We start from the raw sequence: 21,213 nt of genomic DNA, 5'->3' as shown, positions 1-21,213 counted from the left end.
ATAGTTCACCAGAGTAGCCTTACTTGTTTAGAATAATTTTCTTTCTACCAAAACATTTGATAGCTGTTGCAGAAATTATCCTGTAGAATTATCAGCTGCCATATGAAGTTGGAAAGCTAAATCAGCTTGCTTACATGACTTCCAGTGTGTGTGCATGTGAGATAGTATTATATTTAATTCAGAATTTTCCAAAGGGAGCTTTGGAGCAGTCAGTAATCTAAATCCAGTCATTTTGTAATTTGCAGGCAACAGGGCTTTATGGAATTAAGCACTAGCTCTCCTTTTCACAGGGTACTTTGGGAAGATGAAGAGTCCTGATTCAAGCAGTTTCTCCCTGCGGTATCAGCCTCTTCTCTTTAGTCAGTTTATTTTACAGATTTGATGTACTGCACTTGGATGCCACAACACATGTAGGGCATGACAGTTTATATTTGTATTTTCTTCTGATGTCACAAATAGTGATTATCTGGTTTATCTGCATGTATAGCTTTGTTAGTGTTGGCATGTGTCATTTGCAGAAGGATAGCTATGAGAGGAAAGGGAGTCCAGGAATTGCAGAGATTTTGTGTGATGTTTAGTCCACAAACAGATCCCTCTTGATCTTGAGAGGTGTTGTATTTCTAAGGCTTTTGTGTGTTCTCAGTACTGCTGGTCACAAGCTTATACATGTAACACAACATGTCACTGCTGTAGCTTAACAACAACAATCAATGCAGACTTAGGTTAGAGGGTTCATGTTGTTTGTGATAGTGGTAAGATATTTACACAATATTACAATTTCAGGCTTGTATTTTTATTCCATTTCTGGACTGTTTGATAACTGTTTTTCTACTCATTTTGTTCTGATTGCATAGCATTTTCTAGAAAGACAGAGTTTGTTAATTTTAAAAATTACTAACTAACAGGAATTGCTAGTGTTCTGTAAATCCTCCACATTTAACTCTGGCTTAACATGGAGTGTATCTTCCTATCTTTTCTACTACCAAAGAAAAGAATTTTTAAAAAGTGTAGTTTAAGAAAACTGCCTTAATGTTTCACAATATATAACTAGCTGAATATTCCATATTATATTGCTTCCTTATGTTTCACCTTTTGTTGACCTTCAAGTTTACAGGTTCAAGTGGATATTAATGATCTTGGGAAAGAATAAACAGAACTCAAAAGAGATGAGAACCCATACCCTCCCCAAGCTGTTTGCTGGACTGTGTGGTTTTGGTTTTTAACACAGGAAAATGCTGTATTGTCCATCTATAATCAGCTGAAACATTGCAGAAATGCTGTCTGGCTAGAGGATTACTGTGACCAAACCATTTGGCAAATATATATATATATATATATATATATATATAAAAATATAAAATTCTACATGAAAAGAAAGCAAGCTCTGGATGTTTTATAAGAATTTTTTCACTAACTGTTCTAATATTAATCTGGAACAGAAATTCTCTATTACTAGTCTATATAAATGGAATAGAATAAGAGGATTTCTTAATCGATTTTCAGGTACTCTGTATATACCTGTGCATGTGTGTGTTTGTGCTGACTTGTATTATGGTAAAATACAGTGCAGGGATTATCTTTCTGCTGTCTTGGTTTAATGCACACTGGTGTCATTGGTTTACACTATACTTCTTTGATATTGGAAGCAGCAATGAGTGAAGTTGCATTACTTTTTAATAACATCATTCATGCACAGCTGCATTGTCTCATGTATGTGGTTATTAGCAAGTTGTTTTGTGTCATGCTAAAGTGTGTATGTTAAACTTTTTGGCTTTCTGAAGCCAAAATACTTATTGCATGTATATCACAGCATGTATGTATGTATGTATATATATATATATATATATACAAATACATCTAAATTTAGATCCACATGAAACAAGACTGTGATTAAAATGCTTGTCCCTACAAGTTTACATGATGCTTGGATTGAGGAAATGTTTGATAAAACTGAAGATGGTGGGTTTGGCAAGACATGAACATGCTTCAGATGGTGGTTGACCACACTCATCAGACTTGTGTACATATTTTAATTTATAAGTATGGCCATCTGTAAAGTAGATATATGAATGAGCCAAATAGAGTTAAATTTCTTTTATTTTTTTTATTTAAGGAAAAAATAAAGGGAAAACATAGAATGCTTTGTTATCATTTAGTTTTGTTAGGAGGTTTTGTTTCCCTTCTTTTTAATCAGTTCCTGATATGAACTGAATCCTTGGCAACCTTTTAATAATTATTTATTAAATTTTATTGTAATTCAATTTATCTGTGAGACCAAAAATATGTCAAATATTAAGAGTCTGATTTACTTTCCATTATCTATAAAGGAAGGAAAAGGAATTAATCCCAAAACAAAGAGCTGTAGGTAAACAGAGAAGTTTTGTGACATTTTGGGGTTGCTCTGTTGGTTGTGTTTATAAGTATCTCCTGAAATGTTTATTTTTCAGTTCTCCCATGCTCTGCTGATAACAGGGAGCATATTTCTTCCTGGTTTGGGGTATAATGTTCATGGTTTTCTCTGAACATAGTAGTTTATACAAACTGTTTTGTTTGTACAAAACAGCAGATTCACAACTTAAAATTGCGATGATGTTTACAAACAGGCTTGATATCACTCTTTTCACAATTTTTGTTTGTCTGAAATAAACTTGTGATTTTTTTGTGTTCTCAACATATTATAGACCTTGCTACTATGTTTGTGAAAATGCTGTCCCATACTTCCATATGCTTCTTTGTAAGAGAAATGGAAACTTGTTCTCTCATTATGTTCAATAACAAATTCAAAGAACACTTTCCTATTACTATTGGTCTTAGTCAAGGGTTGTGTCTGGTGAATCTTATTTTCTCTTCTCTTAATGGTAAGCAAGAATTTGTTTTATCTTCCCATGTCTGCAAATGATTGCCAAATTCAAGTTTACTTGACTGGCCTTGCCCTGAAGTGTAAGTATCTGTAGCAATGCCTTTATGAGGTTAAATATAATGGCCTGAATATAGTAACTCATGTACAGTATTAACCAACTTTGCCTTGGTGCACTCCACAACGTACCCTTCTTTTGTGAGCCAGAGCTTTCATAGAGTAACCTTTGTGCTCTGCCTGTTGGGGTTTTTTATAGCCATGTTGAGTCAGCTGTAGACAAAACCAGTAATGAAGAAAAATGTGGGCTGTATCCTGTGGAACTGCCTGGCAGTTCCCAGATGTCAAGGAGTAGGCAAAGTTCTTTGCTCCTGGTTTGGTTTGCATGTGATTCTTCATGCTGGGTCAGTATTGTTGACACAAGGAGACCCATGCCAAAATAAAAATAGGGGAGGAGGCAAAATATTAAGTAATTTTTGACTTCTAGTGGCAAATCTTGCCTTTTTATGAGTGAATCTACTGTATTAGTCCAGTGAATACTGTACTTCCTTGGTATTTTTACCTGGATATTGAAAAACATACAGTGAACTGACAAACTCCTGTCGCTTCTCACCTTTTTTATTAGCACAGATATTTCAGGTAGCCCAGAGGGGAATCTGTTGTAAAACTGGTGGCTGATAAGCAGCTCCCAGTTTTGTTCAAAGCACTTCAGCCTTGGTGTCTGCAAGCTGATTTGCAACACTTTAAATATTATTTTAGAACTGCTTTTAAAATGCCTGGCAGCATCCTTTTTATATATCTGTTGTTTAAAATAAATGTTTTAAAATAAATTGGTGACAAAAGGCTCTTAAAAATTTAGTCTTACTGTAATGATTTTTGTCTATTTTTTTAAAATGAGATTATAATTAAAAATTCATGGTGTTTGTGTCTTGCAGAAAAGTAATTATTGTATAATTTGATCATGAAGTTCCCTAACATCTAATAAATATTGACTTGGTCATCCTGGACTATGTTCTTAAGTATTTTAACAGTATAGAAACTTCTATACTAGGAAATATTCCCAGTTTGGATCTAGTAAGTAGCAAAGTATATCACATATGCAAGGCCTTTTGTTTTCTTTTGGTGGAGTAGTTTGCAGAACTAACAATATAGAAAATTAAGTTATGTGACCCTTTCTGTTTTAGAATGTGATTTGTTTTTTGCTTAAATATCTCATAAAGCACTGATTATTTTCTGAATTTTGCAGTGCACTTTAATTGACAGATTAATTTCTCATAGCTTCTTTCATCTATTTTTCTAGTAAGATTATTTCTTTAAAATTCCTGTTCGTAGCATGGAAAAATGCAAATCTCAAAACCTTGTGTTATTGAGGCAGAAAAGTTGGTGTTTTAACAGCACTCTGTGTGACCTTTAGTGAATTAATTGTTTTATCAATCAAATTATGCTAGTATGAGTTAATTAATTAACTTGATCTTGATGTGACACAGCCTTCCTGGAGTATACACAAAAAGGAGGGAGGGGAAAGAAGGGTCTGTATAAACACCATATGCAAAGGCTGAAGCTATCAGCCGGCCATTAGCCCTTTATCTAAGAGGCCCTTGGCATATAAATCAAACAATAACCTCTCTGTTTTGACTCAGTGCCAAAGTATACAGCCACAGTTGAGTCTAGGACAGATTACACCCACTGAGTGGCTTGAGGGCTTAGAGTGAAACTGGGAAATAGCCATTGAATTATTCAGGAACATATTTGTGTTCTTTAATATTGGCTGTTGGACACTTTTTTTGTACTATTTGCTTCATGTTCTAATCATAAAAACCAATACATGGAAGCTTTTTAACATACATCTAAGTGAGGATGTGAGAATAATATTCTAAGTTGAGGTGCTGCAAAGAACTTGGTTTTTAAATGTTTTGTGTGTTATGCCATGTTGCAAAATTTTTATTAATCTATGGCAGAGGTGGTAATTTTCATGCTCTTGCTGTTTTATGCAGGCACAATACCAAGATGAGATTAGCTTTCTGTATGATTTTTTCTAAGGTTAGGAAGGATTAGAAAATAGTTTCAGTTTCTACTGCCTGAAGTTTATTTAATTAGGCTGAGCAGATCTGCCAACTGTACAAAATGTTCAACAGCACAATGACAGCCCACTGCTAGGAACCTCTTTAACTCTTCATGTTACTTTGCTTTCTTAGAAATAATGTTAGTCCCTTCTGGGGCTGTGCAACTTACGTTTATTTGAAAACAAAAATTTTGTGGCTTTTGTATCTTTCTCTGAGTAAAGTATTGCTGAATCTTTAGCTGAACACACATTGGCTTAGCCCATCAAGAGCAGATGCTTGGGAAATGCTTAAATTGCAGCCATGCTAGAGACTGAGCATGTTTGGTCACTTTCAGAAGGGTGAAATGAAGAGCAGCTTCATTCTCTGAGCCCAGCTGTATTCTGGAAACATGGCAGTGTGGAACTCTTCTCATCCACCTGGCATTCCCCACAGTATGTCTGCACAGTCCCTGTGGCATGGAGGAGCTGCTGTTCCTGGGAGGCTATTCCAGATGTTGTTGGTTGTTTCCCATGGGGGAGCTGCTGTATGTGTGGTGGGGTGCAGACAGGGACTTGGCTGTCCCCACCACAGTTGTCAGGCTGGCGCTTGTCCCCAGGAATCCGCGGTACGTCCGGTGTAGCCTTGGCGCAGCCTCCGCAGCCTGCGAAACAGCAGGGCAGTTGGAGGAGGGAGGATGTCTCTTGATACGTGGCCCTTTGCTCCAGGCTCAAAGCCAAATTGCTGCATCTTATCGCAGGCTTGTGCTTGTCTTTGCTTTATCGGTATTCAAATGACATATTGCAGCAATGCATTTGTCCTTCGTAGTAATGGTCTTCTGACCACTGGTGGTGTTTTTTGAAGTGCTGTGCACTTAATGTGGGTGTTGCGTTGTCTTTAAAGAAATGTGTTATTGCAAAGGCAATACTTGGCAGCACACCTTTTTTTTTAGCAGTCACTGAGGTTTGGGCAGCTTTATTGTATTAATGACCCTCTAATTTAATCTTTTTCCCTTCTGACTGACTTTTTCCCTTCTCCTTTCCTCTTGTGGAAACATACAGGCGCAGCTGAGTTGTAAAGCTATATAGACGAAAGGCAAAAGTTTGGTGATACAATAACCACGGAATTTGTCACATGTTGAGACTAGCACAATTTTCCTTCTGATTTTTTTAATCTGTGAAAGCATAAACATGACTACTTTGTTATGCTGAAATTCTGTTATTTCAGTTGATTAATATTTGAAACCCACTCACAGTTATTTTCTGTCTCCTATTCTGAGCCTGTGTCAGCAAATTGCTGTTTGAAATCCCCTGTCTCTTGCCAGGTGTATAATTAAGAACATTTGTGTATTCTTTCTTCTTTATTAGTATCTTGCTCATATGATGTCCTTCACCTGATTATTTGCTGTTCATGATGTTATGATGTAGGCTGTGCTTTCACCTGATGCCAAAAGGTTTGAAATCAAAATAAAACTGTTCCAAGTCATCTTTTTCTTCCTTCATTTAAGCTACAGGAGAACTGTGACGGAAACTGTATATAGAGACTGATTTCTCAATTTAGCCTTTGAAAAGGTTATAGAAGAGACTCTTTTTTTTCAGTAAGCCTGGGGCATGGCAAGGCCTACATGTAACTGAAAAAAAATGCCAGTGTTTTATAAGGAGAAAGCAGGATGACCTGAATTTGTCATGTTAGGCAAAGAAGTCCAGACAAAAATCCAGCAACAGATAATGTACATGTCACTTTTATCTTCCTTGACTGGACATTAGATCACATCATAATAATTCGTAATAGCTTGCCAGAGACTACATATGTGGCTGATAATTTTGGTGATTATGGTATGCTGCTTGGACAAGAGTGTTTGACTTGTTTTTATTGGTTAGTTACTCATGCTGATTGAAGAAATACGTTGCCAAACAAATACAATAAATGCTAGGAGGGTTAGGAATGGTCTATTCATGCATCTGAAAACATCATGGTAAATGAGGAGCACTTAGTAATTGAATGAACATATTTTCTAGTATAGGCTTATCACTTCCTGACCTTTTGCTCTTGCATTAGAGACAAGGAAGACTATATTTTAATAATTTGTATATAATAGACAAGACCTGAAGCAGTAAAGGAAGTAATATCTTTCTGTACTGGTGGTATGAAGCAAGACACATGTCATTTCAGCCAAGGATAAATTGTGATGTTGTTCACTGGACCCCCTCAGGATAAGTGCCCCCAGATTTCTGTCCTTGCCTCTAGTTTTGCATTTGCTGTGAGAGTTTCCGCTCCATTGACGGGTGCTTGATTTCACCTATTTCCAGATTACTGCCTCCAGCTTGGTAAAAGCATATCCCAGTGCCACCAACCACCCCTGTTCTCCCCAAATTTGTTCAAAATTAGTAGCTTTGAGACTAAGCCTACAGATGATCATGGATAGGATACTTTCTGTCTGTTAGATAAACTTGGCAGTGTTTTCCTTGCAGGACTGGACCAGACCAGATCAAGAGAGTAAGTTATAGTTATTTTAACAGATGTAAGATTAGGTATTTGATAATCAACCTGTAAATGTCTAGATCAAACAAATTAGTTTAGTTATCAGAACACATTGCTGAAAGGAGTTCCATGGGAAAGAGAGCAAGCTCCCCCACACTGAGTATTGCTAAAGCTAATGCACCATCACCAAAAGAACCCTTACATCTGCTCAGGGTTTTGGCTTTTCCACCCTGACATCGTGCAGGCTTTTTCACCCTGCATCTTGTAAACAACGGATTTCATTGTGTGGTCTTTCCTTTGGATATTATACATTTGAGAAGCCAGCTAATTAGCCACTTCATGGCTAAATCATTTGATTATTGATTTTTATTTTTGTTTTTCCATCTCTCCTATCTTTAATTAGAGAAAGTGTGCCTCTGGAGGCTGTAGATTGGAGCTGCTTTGAAGCACCTGCATCAACCTTTAGTCAGCATGGAACATCCCAGTCTTTCTGACTGGTTCTCATCAGCACCTTTTTCCTGGCACTATTGCCAGATGGAATGTCATTTTAGGATTCATATAGACTATGGATCTGATGACTTAGTCCTTTTCCCCTCTGTCTTCATGATTTAGCTTTGAAAACTGGCATGCAAATACCAGAAGTAGGGAAGCTGCATCTTTTAGTTGTCTAGATTTCTCCCTCTTTCTATATAATAATTTTCATTGTCATTTTAAAGTACAGATTATATACAGTTACATTTTAATTAGTTTTGGAACAGAGAATGACTCATTAAAAAAAAATTGTATGAGGGAAGGGAGAAATTTGCCATTATGAGATGTCTGTCAGAGGCTGCTTTATGTAAATTGAATGGTATAACTGTGTCCAATGGGGCTTTTCAAAGACTTATGCTTTTTCTCTGGACCTAGTGTGATATTTTTGTTTAATAAATTTTCTACCAGGTTTCTGCTATGCTTGTTTTTATTAAATTCTGTTTTCTGATATAACTGGTTGATTTGATACAATACAATGGCTATAGCGATAAAAGAAACGGACAGGATATCAAATCTGTGAGCAAAACTCTACCCTAGCTGGTGAAACTGATGTATCAGAGAGGTCCCTGAATTTTTGTGTTCTCTTTGTCAGGCTTGCTGTGCCCTGCAAAACATTTTTAATAGAAATGCACAGAAATGTGTACTTCAATATTTACCTAATTTTGTGACATTCATTTTGAAGGGTGTTTTTGAATTCCTGAGCTGTATTGTTGTGTAACTGTAAAAGATTTATTTTTTCTTCAGCAAACCATCATCATTCAGACAATATCTTTTAAGGATTTTGTAATGCATTGAATATTTAAAAAAAACTGTTTCATTTCAGAAAACTACTTTCAGAGTGCAGAGGTTGACTAGGTAATGTGTAAAATCAATACATAGTTCTTGGGAAATCAAGGAATGCAAGATGAGGGAGAAGTTTGAATTGGGGTGCTGGATTCTGTAGAAATCACTGATTACCAGTGTCACCAGATTGGGGCATTTGCACCAAAGCAGAGGAACTGCAGATGGGAAAAAGAGGAGAGGAAAGGCACCATGACAAGAGCTGGAAGGCAGTTGCAGACAAATCTTTCCCCGAAAGGGTAAGATAAGATAATATATTTTCCAAGTGCTAGAAATCACTAAAAGGAAAATGTTGTGGTAACTTCTCAGATCAGGCAAGAGGCAACACAAGAGCCCTGTACTGTGTCCTACTGATTCATTCCCAGCAGTCATTCCTGTCTTGTCACTGATGAAGGTTAAGAGTGGGTGTTTTTCAAAGCAAAAACCTTTCTTGGAAAGGGTAATAGAGGGGGAACAGGAAAAGTGTTACCAGTAGAAAAAATATAAGTACTTTTGTGGCTCTTTCCCCCTATTATATTAAAAAAAAAATGACTGTGCTTAAATTTTTTTTTCTGTGGATTGACCTAGTCAGTTGACTGTGTTAGCTATTGATATACATTGACCTCATCCTGCTTATATATAGTTATATATATGATACCTAAACCACTAAATATTCTTCAAAGCAGTGAGAAGAAAAATGTCTACAGAAACTCTGGATGACAGAGATGTAGCATACAGACTTGTGGTTGACTCCCATCTCCTTTAAGGCTGTACCATAGCTGTTTTGCTTTTTGCTATTTTTGGTGTATTAGAACAACGCTCAGGGATCCTGCGAACTTTGGTCCTTGGGATTAAAGAAAAATTTACCGTGGCTAAAGGAGGAAGAAAGAATATACAAAACAAAAAGCAAATCCACACCCCTCTCCTTTTTTTGTTTTCTTAAAGCATTAGTATGACTCATTCTTAATTTTTGCTTCTTCGTTTAGTTTAAAATAATGGGTCTGTTATTTTGGAGGGGTATTATAGTTTATTAACAAGTTGAAGGACAAGCTGAAACAGGGACTTCTGGTCATGATGATACTATACAGTATGATACATGTTGCTTCCACACATGGTGTGGAAACAGAGCAGCAAGCAAGGATAATGAAAAAATGGTGTAACCTTATCACATGCACATTTATTGACTTCTATAGATGCTTTTAGGATGAGTTTTCCACACTTTACTGTTTGCTAAGTATCTTTCTGAAGTATAGGAGTGAGAAAGATGAGACTGAAAAAACCTGTGCAAAATCTGGTAGGCTTTTATTTTAGCTTCTTTATGTTGCTTGTTTTCCTTTGTTTGAAAAGCTTAGCTCCTGGTATCTTGTTTATGTGACACTCTGTGCTTACATTTATGGTGATGAAGAGAATTGTGAGAATGAGAACAAGTTAAAGACCTTAAACAGAAGCTTGACTTTATTTTCTTCCAAATAGGAAAAAAAGAATTTTTAAACCTAGCTTCATGCTGTTTCAGGTCCAGTTCCTGATCTCTATAGATTTGGTATTGGACTTGTATGTTCAGGAAGAGATTAGTTACCAGGCAATGCAGTGACCTTATAAAATCCAAACCTCAGGCACAGTTATAAATGACAATGAGACATACTCTGTGAATGTGATGTGAACATGATCAATACAGTGCATTTTCAAGTGATGTTGGGTGGGGAGTAGATTGAGTAGATAATCTGTAAAAATAGCATAGTTGAGGATCACAGAATCAGAGCTATTAAAAGACCTCCAAGATCATCAAGTCAAACCTCTGAGTACTCCCATGCCCACTAAATCATAAAGTTCCAGATCTACTCATTTTTGGACATTTCCAGCTGTGGTGACTCCACCATTTCTCTGGGGAGCCTGTCCCAATGCTTGACAGCCCTTTCCATTAAGAATTTTTTTTTTATTGTATTGAAGCATCTAGTTGCTTTGGAAATCTCTCATTTATTGTATTGTATGTAACATACAACATGTATTGTATGTTACATATCGCTGTTGTTTTTCTTGTGAGTTATCTCCTTGGAGCTGCTGCCCACGAAAAGTCACAGCATCAGTGCTCAGATCGCATTTGGTGATGGAGTAGAGATGCTGCAGGTGCTCCAGCTGCTTTTAGGAGGTGCTGCCTTCTGCCTCTGTTTAGAAGGATGTTGAGTTGCCCTGTGTGAAAGAGAAATGGAAAGACTGTGTTAGGTCATCTATTTTTTTACTTTTTTTTTTCTTTAAACCATTGTAGTAGGGTGAAATTTACACTTCCTATTAGTTTGTAATTTGTTCAGAATAAAGGTAACTCATCCTTCTCACAGTCCTTCCACCTACTCAGGCTTTGACAGAGTAGTGGGTTGCTTGTATGTCAAAAATGGGGCTTGGTGATCCTCTTACCTGGTTTGGAAGACAGCACAGATTTGCTAAATACAGCCCTGCTCTTGAAGCAGAGCATAAGAACAGCTGCTCTGGAATGGGTATCAAATGAATTATTATGGATTTCTGTGTCCATGAAACAAAGCTTGTTTTGGCATGTTTATAAGTACGTTGTAAATGACATCAAAATGTCTTGAGGAATTAAATGTCTCATGAGGAAAAAACAGAGGGAAGCTTTCCCTTTAAAACATAAACTAAAAAAATAATAAAATAAAAAAAACCAGCATAGTTAATCCCAATGTGTGGCTTTAGCCCCAAGCAAGGGATTTTCCTACTTTATCCTCCCCTGCCACTGAGAGAACACTGAATTCATTCACACTAGCAACAAATGCAGTGTCCTGGAGGAAAGAGAAGACTGACAGGGAACTGAGTGCAGATGAGTACACAAATACCTAATTTAAGTTTAGCAGCAACAACAACAAAAAGGAAATCAGTAATTACAGAAATCATAAGGACAAGTTGATTTGTGCTATGAATTATTCATTTCACATACAGAGAATCCATGAAACCCAAAGTGACAGTAGTTCATCAAAATTATAACAGCATTCAGCATTGGATGTACCAGCTTTGTGATTTAAACTCTCATGGGCAAGTTAGAACCCATCCTTTCCATAGGTTTTTAGTAACTGAAGAAGTTTGGATTGTGTCTGATACTCTCATGATTGAACAGTAGTGATTACTTTTAGAATGATATGCTTATTTATTATACATTCATTCTAATGCTTTATAATTGGTAGCAAAAAAATCTAGCTTTTCTGTAAAGCTGTAAAAACTGTTCTGCTAAGAACAATCAAGCTTTTATATCACTTATATTTTTGCTTGTATCTCTTATCCCACCTAAGAGATTAGTAAGTAAAAGCATTCATCTCAAAACATAAATGTTGTCCTAAGTTTACTCCATTATTCAAGCAATGTTTAGTGTAATCATGTCATTTTCTTACAGTGATCCAGCTGCTAAAGCTCTCTGGGAGTCCTTCATGAACCTCAAACAAAAGGAAGCTGTGATGGAGGCCAGGAGACACCTTGTGGAGGCTGCAAGCAAAGAAAATTTACCTATTAAGATGAGCATGGGTGAGCAATGTGTCATAGTCTCCCTTACACAGTGATAATGTGATGAGATGATGTCAGCTTCTCTTTTTCCACATAACCCTCTTGGACAAAACCCACCCATTCTTGGTTCATCCCCATGCTTGTCAACAGGTTTCAGGTGACCTTCATGACTACCATAAGATCTTTCTGGTATATAAGTGAGAGATAATTAAAAAAAAAAAATAAATACAACAACCATAAAAAGATTGAGAACCATGGAAAAGCCTTGAGTTTTAGAGGGAGGGTTTTAAAGGCATGTAAATGGTTAGCAATGCTACATGTCTTTATTTTCCAGAGCATGAGAATTTTTTTATAAAAAAGTTAACAAGATTTGTGTCCTGAAAGCAGACATTGTATATAGCAACTAGAAGTTGTGCAGCACTTGCATATGATGACATTATGTAGGTAGTATTTACATTAAAAAGGTAATGAAGTGTATGTCAGGTAAGGCTGCCTGGTTCAGGGGAGTTGAAGCTGAAATGTCTGGACACACTTTAAACCTAATTTTTTAAAAATATTAGGGAAACATTGAAATCCATTGTGTCTTAATCCAGCTCTTTTAGAACCTCGTCCTCATCATATACCATACTCAGTAAAACATGGAAATTGATATATTAGATGTATAAAAACTGGTATTGCCTCTATCCAGTAATATTTTTTGTATTGTGTATACTCTTAGGTCTACTTTTTGCTGAACTTTTCATCAAGAGAGAAAAGTTCTTGTGGGAGTAACAGATTTTTATCTGTGACTCCAGAGTATACTGCCAAGATATTGTAGAATTGTACAACCAACTCATGAATTCTTTACAACTATAACATGTGAGATATTGTATGGTCTTTACAAATAACTAGAGCATGCATTTAATAGAATATTAGTCAGAAATACTAGATTTCTGCAACAGTCATATTGCAAGCTGTTTTAAAGAAATGGAAAAGGAGTAGCTCAGAAAAGGCTATTACAAATTTGTCTGAAGGAGGGAAGTTTCAGTAAACAATAAAATCTTGTTTAAGTTTTTAATATGTGTGTGAGTGTTCACCATAATAATGTTAAGAAGCCCCCATTATTTTTCTGTGACACTGTAAAAGCAATTATTATTAATGTTGAAATTCATCTTAGTTATAAAAGTAATTGCTTCTTGTCTTAAAGAGGTAATGATCCATCTGTGACCTTTGCTCCTTTTTGTGAATGATTAGGTTAGCCACCCTTTCCTCTGTGTCCCCTTCCTGTGGTATCCAGTGAAGGCTGCAGTAACTTAGTTCTTAATCACAGTAGCTGACACTGAATGTCTTACATCCATGGGCCTGATGCAGTGCTGTATGGAAACATGAGTTGATGGTGAAACAAATTTCTGGTTTTGTTGTTGTTGTTGAAATGTAGCATAAAGTAATATTCACAGAATTTTGTTCTTCTGTGAATCATGTATTTATCTTACAGTAGAATCATAATCAGTTGTTAACTTTGTAGTTGAAATTCAAAGGGTGAAGTAAAGTTTGAAGCAGTCTCGTAAATGATAAACAGGGATAAAATCAGAAACAAGGAGAGGGGGACACTACAGTCACCAAAATAAAACATTTCTTATTGAGCAGAAATGCAGAAAACCCAAAACACACACCCAGATGTGATGTTGTGCAATGACACGTATTTGTTAATGACGTCTTAAAATGGACAGCATTCACTGCTTGTTCACCGTGCTGCGGAACATCTTACTTCTCTGTAGGGAAGCTGCAAATTGTGCTGTTTATCAATTGCTACATTTGCTGAGAAGCAACAAATTGTAGTGGCCTGTTCTGGTCCTGATTGCTGTGTTTTTTTGAAAGGCTCCTTCCACTGCAGCTGTGATATGAAGCAACTCTGGCTGGCGAGAAGGGAAATGTTTTCCCTGGGCTCTGTGCTTAGACTGGAGGTTTTATGACTTTACCTCAGGTTCTGCCTGTTCTGGAAGATCTCGGTGGATTGCACATTGTTTTTCTCAACACACAGGGTATTTTCTCAGTTTTTTATGGCCCTGATATTAAATGTCAGAGATTTTCTAGCATGAAAGTTTCCTCTTACTCTCTTTACTAAGACCAGCTGTGTCAGATGGTAAGAGTATTTTCCTTACTACTTCTTTTTTTGCTTTTTTTTTTTTTTTCTCCCTGGAAATAAGGAGTGAATTACATTTGAAAGCAAAGCTTTGAATTCCATTTGGTGTGGCTGAGCCCTCCTGCAGTGGCCACCTGCCTGAAAAACTGCATCACTTGTGACACTGGCAGCATGGGAGCCCTGTGCAGTGATGGGAAATTCAATCCCATCCTGTTTCTGTATTTTCAGTGAAAGGAAAATAAATTCTTATGTTTTCTGGGCTTTGAAAGGCTGCTCATTGCTCTGTGGTGTTCGTGTGCTTGCCCACATTTCCCCTGCAAGGGATGTGCTTGATTCCCAGCTTTCCTCTTTCTCTGTCTGGCTGCATGTGGCAGGAGCAATGACAGTTCTGGGAGGACACACAGCTCAAGTTTTTGCTTTCTGATATCTTCTGAAGGTGTCCTCCTCCTCCTGAGAAGGAAGAAGACTAGGAAAACTGTAGAAGGGGACACATGTCTTCTTTCCAGCACCTCCAAATGTCTGCAGGGCACTGGGAAAACTCCATCTTTTTCCATTGAGATAAGCAGGAAGAGAGGAGATCTGATTAGGGAGAAAAAAAGAGAAATAAAGGATACAACAATTATGGTTACATTTTTTGAGCTGGGTAGATTTGAGCTCTGCTTTCAGATGCTCTTGATTTGCATATTCATTGTTTTAGTTGTATCAAGGGAAGTGGTAGTGGGGATGTCTGAAGTATTTGTTTGCATGTGAATAGGTGAAGCTGTCCTTTTCCAGATGTCATTTAAATAAAGAGGCATTAAGATATTGCATGTCAATCTATATACATAGACGCACACTTCAAAAAACTCAGAAGCCAACAAACAGCACTTTTTAAGAAATACATCAGCTCCATTTTTCCTCTGAGGTATTTGCATTCATATGTTATATACCCAGATGAGTGCTGGTAAATACTTGCCAAATTTTGGTCAGATATCCTATTGTGTAGGTGTAAATACATAGGTGTAAATTATTTTGGTATAATAAAAATCCTGTCATTTAAAATATATTTTATTTCAAGAATTAAATATCCTTTTGAAAAGCTCTTTGGAAGACAAGATTGTCTTAATAGGTTTTGGGTAAGATTTATAGTATTGTGCTAAATTTAAGTGAAATTGTAAATACTGGAAAGGGATTACTTCTGCCCACCCCTTAGGAAGTGCCTGTAACAAAGCTGCTCTGGAGCAGCAGAGAGATTGCTGCTTTTTCCATTCCTGAATTTCCTGCTCCATTCTTCATAGGTCTGATGCATATCTTAATCACCCTCAGAGCATGGCTGCCCCTGACTCTCTCCTTGAAAGCTTTACTATTAGCATAGTGTTTGGCAGTGGTAAAAACTTTGCTACAAATGTTCTTTTGTGGCTTTAGCAACACCCTCACTCTTCTGTTTGAAAAGAGCACACTAAACCTTGACTGAGTCTGAATTCCTTTATTGTGTCTTTTTACTGGCATGGAGACTGATGAAAGTTGAAACACTGGTATAGTAACAGAAACAACGCGCAGTGTGCTGTTACACAAGCCCTTGTTAGCCGGAGAAAAACCATTTGGTTTCTTTCCATTTGAATTGTACAAATACAGTTTTAAAAATCAAGCTCACTATAAAATTAGCAAAGCCTTAGTCTTTGTGAATTAAAAAAAAAAGAGTGCTTTAACTTTTTCAAAATCAGGAGGTTTTATATGGGTTGAATTGAACTCTTATTTGTTTGAGTAGAAATAGGAAGAGGCTGACAGTCTAGTATGATAATACAAAATAATATTTTGAGTTTAGAGCAGTAGTTTAAAATGGACAGGATCAATACAGTAAATCAATACTTTATCTGAAAACATAAAGCATATAAAATGTGCATTATTTTCTTTTTAATGAAGAGTTGCATTAGACTGCAACAGTATTTAACGTACTATTTGTTCTTTGTGAGACCAATATAAAAATACTTAATACCTTAATAAATTTTTGGAATAAATTTTAAGGATAAGAGCTACCAGCCAAGATAATGAGCTAATAAGGTAGGTAAGTACACACACACACACACACACACACACACACACACACATATATATATCTTTCTAGATAAAACGAGTCTGATCTCAGGTATCTAAAATTCACCCTGGCCAGCCATTAGGACAGTTTTGTGTTGGAGACAAGTAGTGAGACAACACCAGTCTGAGTTTGAGGTCCTTACAAGGGAGTAGATGGAAAGTCATCATTGCTGAGCTCAGTGTTGTCTGTGGGGTATTTGAATCATTCTGCAGCATGTCTCCGAGTAAGTAGGTACCTGGAAAACAGCTGGGTTTGGAGACACTATGGCCCCTCATTTTGCAGAGAAGACATCATATTGTAGATTGGTTCTTGGCATTCTTATTATGTTTCTCTGATGCCTGTTTACCTGGTCTCCAAATCCTTTGGGAGAGCAAGCAGCAGGATCAGTAAAGCAGCAGCTCATGAAGTGAGAGGCTTCCTGTACCAACTCAACTGACACAGGCCTGGCTTAGCCTGAGGTGTCCCAAATGTCTAATAGCTGGTCTCACAGTGCTTCTTCAAGGGCTCCCTGATCTTCTCAGGGCATTTTTCCAAGGAGAGGGAATGCTGTTTTTCTCAGACCTGAATTCCTCCCATTGTTCAGCCTGGATCCTGAACAGGCAGTTTTTAAGTTAAATTAGTCTGCTCTTTGTCTCTTTAAAAGTAGCAAGAGTCTTGCAGTGTGGGACTTTCTAGCCAAGTGGATTTTTTTCCAGCCTATTGCAATAGTGAGTTCCTGATTTCTCCCTGTAGTGCAGCTAAAAATGTAGTCTTGACCTGAAGCAAATGTTCCCAACCTCAGTGATGGTCAATATAGCAGATGTTTCACTGCATCATTCACCCCTGGAGGCAGGAAGGCTTTTTGCTTCTTAGTGTGCTAAATGTTTTTGAAGACTTTGAAGTGCTTTTGTAAAGTTTGGAATTATTCCTATTTGGGTGGCTTCTGTATAGGGCTTTGCATTCCCAGGGGAATACACTTTGAGTATCATGGAGATAGGCTTTCCCTGGTAACTGTTGGTGAAGGTGGTTTCTGAACAGTATTTACCACATTGAGAACTGTAGGAAGACATTGACATTACAGCTATTTCATTTTGCAGCGTTAAAACAGGCTGAAGTTCAGGGCTTCAACCCTGCTGAGGGCTCACCTAATTAACTAAATAGATCCCTATTTTCTGATAGTCATCTGGGTTTGCCAGTTTAGGACAGAAATGTTCCAAGCTCCACATATGCACAGAGTATGTAGCCTTCTGCTGTTTTTCTTAAACAATGAAATTTTTCACTTAATCTCCGTAACTCATTAGATGTAACAGAAAAGATGAAGGATACTCATATTCCTAGCAACAAAGTTCTCTGTTTTTCAGGAGATGTGACAAAGTAGCTGAGATGGAGAGATATTCATGAGCAGAAGTTTGGTTTTCATCAGTAAGTGACACTGCATTAGCATGTAGTGTTGTTTAGAAGCATCACCAGCTGAGGAGCCATCTTTGTACTAATCATTATACTTCTTTCAAGCTGGATGTTGTGCCTGTTCATTTTCTTTTCACTCTCATCTGCTGATATTCAGAGTAGGATCCTTGAGAGCTTGAAATAGTTGCTCAAAAGAAAAAACAAGCACAACTCAATGTAACTGCAACTATGTGATGTGAGACACCCCTATGCATATTTTACAATTTATCCATGCTTTTTTTTCCTGTCTAGCACATCTAGGTTCCTGTAGTTGAAAGAATCATGTGATTTATAAGGAATAAGTATTTATGCTCTTGATGTGAATCCTGTGCAGGTTGAAGATTGAATTGAGTTCTTACTGGGCTTGGGAACAGCTGTTGGTGTGGAGGCAACTGTGTGGCAGAAGCTTGATGGTAAAGAGGAAGATAAGGCAGTGGCAGAAAGCTCATTCTGAGAGCACAGCTATTCATCCTTTCTCACCGGGTGTATCCCAGAGGAAGAATTACGTGCAGTAAAATTGATTGAAAAGGTCTGGCAGGATTTTTTCCCTTTTTGATGACTGCTTCCATCATAGCAGAGAATTAGGGATATTAACAAATAGGGATGAAATGTAGATTAATCTTGGGTTGAAAGGGATCTCTGGAGTTCATGTAGTCCAACCTCCTACTCATATCAAGGACAGCTTAAGAGTTAGGCTAGATACGTTGTACCTTGTTCAGCTGGATTTTGAGTATTAATGTAGTGGATTGAGCACTGGCCGCTAAATTCCACAGCCTGTCTGGCTACTCTGCACCAGTCTCAATGACCCTTGGGAGAAATGTTCTCTTTTCTGTACTGTTTGATTTTTCACGTGCTGCAGTGTGAGGCTACAGCTTCTTGTCCTCTCACTCTGCACCTCTGAGATGTCTGAGTCAGTCTTCCTACTCACCACATCCATGAAGACAGTTACACCCCTTCACTTCTTTCATATCTTCAGATTAAGCAAACGCATCTCCCTTAGCTTTTACTCACGCATCATTTTCTCTGGCCTAAAGCATTGTAGTGACCCTTCTCTGAACTTCTCTAGTGTGTCTTGTACTGTGGAGCCCTAAACTTCATATTCCAGATGCTGTCTCTCAAGTACTAAATGGAGATTTACAACCACTCCCCTCTGCTTGCCAGTTGCATTTGTGCTGATGCCACCTAGTACATGATTCGCTTTAATTGGTGCAAGGGCATATGGGTGATTCATGTTCAACTGGACAGACACATTTAATCCTGAACTTTGAAGGACCTAGGTTACTATTCTATGAGTTTCATAGTGAAGGAACTCTCAACCAGTGGAGCAATACAATGTATTTCATGATGAAGAAGTGAATTCTGAAATGAAAAAGGCAGCTTGTTCTTATCCAGCTCTGTCAATCTTGTAGCTGCTCAGCTGATTCTGTCAATTATTTTTTCTGGTTTTGTTTTTCCTTTGTTTAACAGCTTAACAATTTCTTTTGTTTGTCTCTTACCTTTCCTTGCTCCCCTCCTTCCTTTTCCTACTGAGTTGTCTTTCAGTAGGTTATGTTCCTTTATGAACTGGGGAAAACACCACTTCACGTCTGCCTGTTATTTGGTCACTAGTTTGTTTTATCTTTAATGGCAGAGTATCAACTTGACCCTCAAAGTACAGGATTTTTTTTTTTTCTGGGAAATGTACACACTCAAATCCATCTGAGGTGAGAAGAAAGGGAAAAATGGATCCTTGAACATCTGTGTCCTTTATACATCCTGTCTGAAAAAAAGTACTTTGGAGTACTAAATCCTAATTTGAATAGTAGAGATTAATAGAATGGTTTGGAATGTGCAATCCCACTGGCTTCTGCTACTGCAACAACAGCCACAACTTTTGACAATGAGTTTGGAAGGGGTCCTGGGAGTTAAATACTGCCCTATTCTTTAAGGAAGCATACTAGGTTTATAGAAGGAAACTGAGATTGATAATATGAAGTGCACTCATAACAAAAATAATTTTTAAGCAGAATAGGTAAGCAGAGATGTTTTATTCCAAAACTGCAGCTACCCAGAATAGTATTGAAATCTAAAAAAAAAAATATTCTTGGGGAGCATTCTGTAGCCTCTCTATTGCAAGACGTTTATTTGGAGGCTAAATTTCTCCCTGAATATTTTAGGAAGGTATTCCCTGCAGGTGACTGTAAATGGCTTTTAGCTGTTCCTGTTTAGCAGATCAAGTGTTCTTCAAATTTGTTTTGAGTGTTGTGAGTTGGTTTGAGTTAGGGTTTTTTTGTTTGCTTAATGACTACTTAATTATGTGTTGTGTGAATTTATCTTAAAAAATAATGTAATATCAGGAGTACTCATTCCTGATTTAAGTTTAAAGAAAAATTTCAGCTCATTCTGAAATTCGCACCAAGCACCATGCTTTACCCTAAGGCCTTGTTGAATTTTTTTTTACTTTATTTCTAATTCTGTGACTTCATATTCTTGTAAAAATAACAGTTCTTAGGTTAAGTTAGTTTTCGAAGTATCATTAAAGGTCTCAATTGTGGCTCATTGTTCTGTGAACAATGTACTGCATGCTAAGTAGTTTCTTGTGGTGTAAGATGAGTAATGGTTCAAGCCCTAATAAAATTGTAAAGCCTGTCATATTCGTGTCTCATACCTCATCTACTTTGCACTTCACTGCTATGAAACAGTTAGCAGATGGAAGTGAAACACAGAACCCTGTGCAGTGATGAGAAACAGAAAAGTATGTTGGTAGTATGTTTTCTTTGATTAAATTGTAGTTGGCGTATGGGTGCAGGACTATTTGGCAAACTTTACCATTACTTTTAAGAAGGGAGTGGGGTGACATTATTCTTTCTATGTGCCTGGATTTTTTGGATAAAGTTTTAATTTTTCATTATTTTTATATCAACTTTTTTTGTAGAAAATAAACCAAAACACTGAAATATAAACATGGGGCCAAGTCTCCTTCTGTGTCTGGTTGTGATTAAAGTTGAAGATAATTCTTAAAAATTTTTAAGTAAACACAAGTGTTGCTCTTGCAGAAGTTCTGTAAATATGTCATTTCATTATTTGTATTATTTCCTAATGTCATACTGCAGAGCTTATATAAACTTCAATGTGAAGTCTTTTTGTCTTAATAAAAGTATAAGGAAAAGCCTTATTTAATGTGGTCTTTCTCTAGACAATTTTAATGATGTTTGCAGTAGTTCAGAGTAAACATTGATGTGCAGATAAACGTTTGTGAAGTTTGGAAACAAAGGTTTAATGAAAATCTACATTGTTACTCTTTTTTTTTTTTGTACTGTTTTAATCAAGAGAAAATGATTTTGAGTTTAAGGCCTAAGAATTTAAATAGCATTTACTTGCACATATACTG

General features: G+C 37.0%; 1 protein-coding gene across 1 annotated transcript in view; it reads left to right on the top strand.

Moving 5' to 3' along the window:
- Positions 1 to 21,213, top strand: part of SCFD2 (sec1 family domain containing 2) — a 189,196-nt gene that overhangs the window by 18,269 nt on the left and 149,714 nt on the right. The window contains exon 3 of the mRNA XM_005518016.3: positions 12,116 to 12,243. Coding sequence (XP_005518073.3) covers positions 12,116 to 12,243 — 128 coding nt within the window. The remainder of the gene's footprint in view (positions 1 to 12,115; positions 12,244 to 21,213) is intronic.

This window comes from Pseudopodoces humilis, chromosome 6 (genome assembly GCF_049639895.1).
Source record: "Pseudopodoces humilis isolate 2021_Gansu_Grassland_sample_001 chromosome 6, ASM4963989v1, whole genome shotgun sequence".
Taxonomy (NCBI): Eukaryota; Metazoa; Chordata; class Aves; order Passeriformes; family Paridae; genus Pseudopodoces; species Pseudopodoces humilis.
Note: the sequence above shows the minus strand (reverse complement) of the source record. Positions and strands in the feature narration are given on the sequence as shown.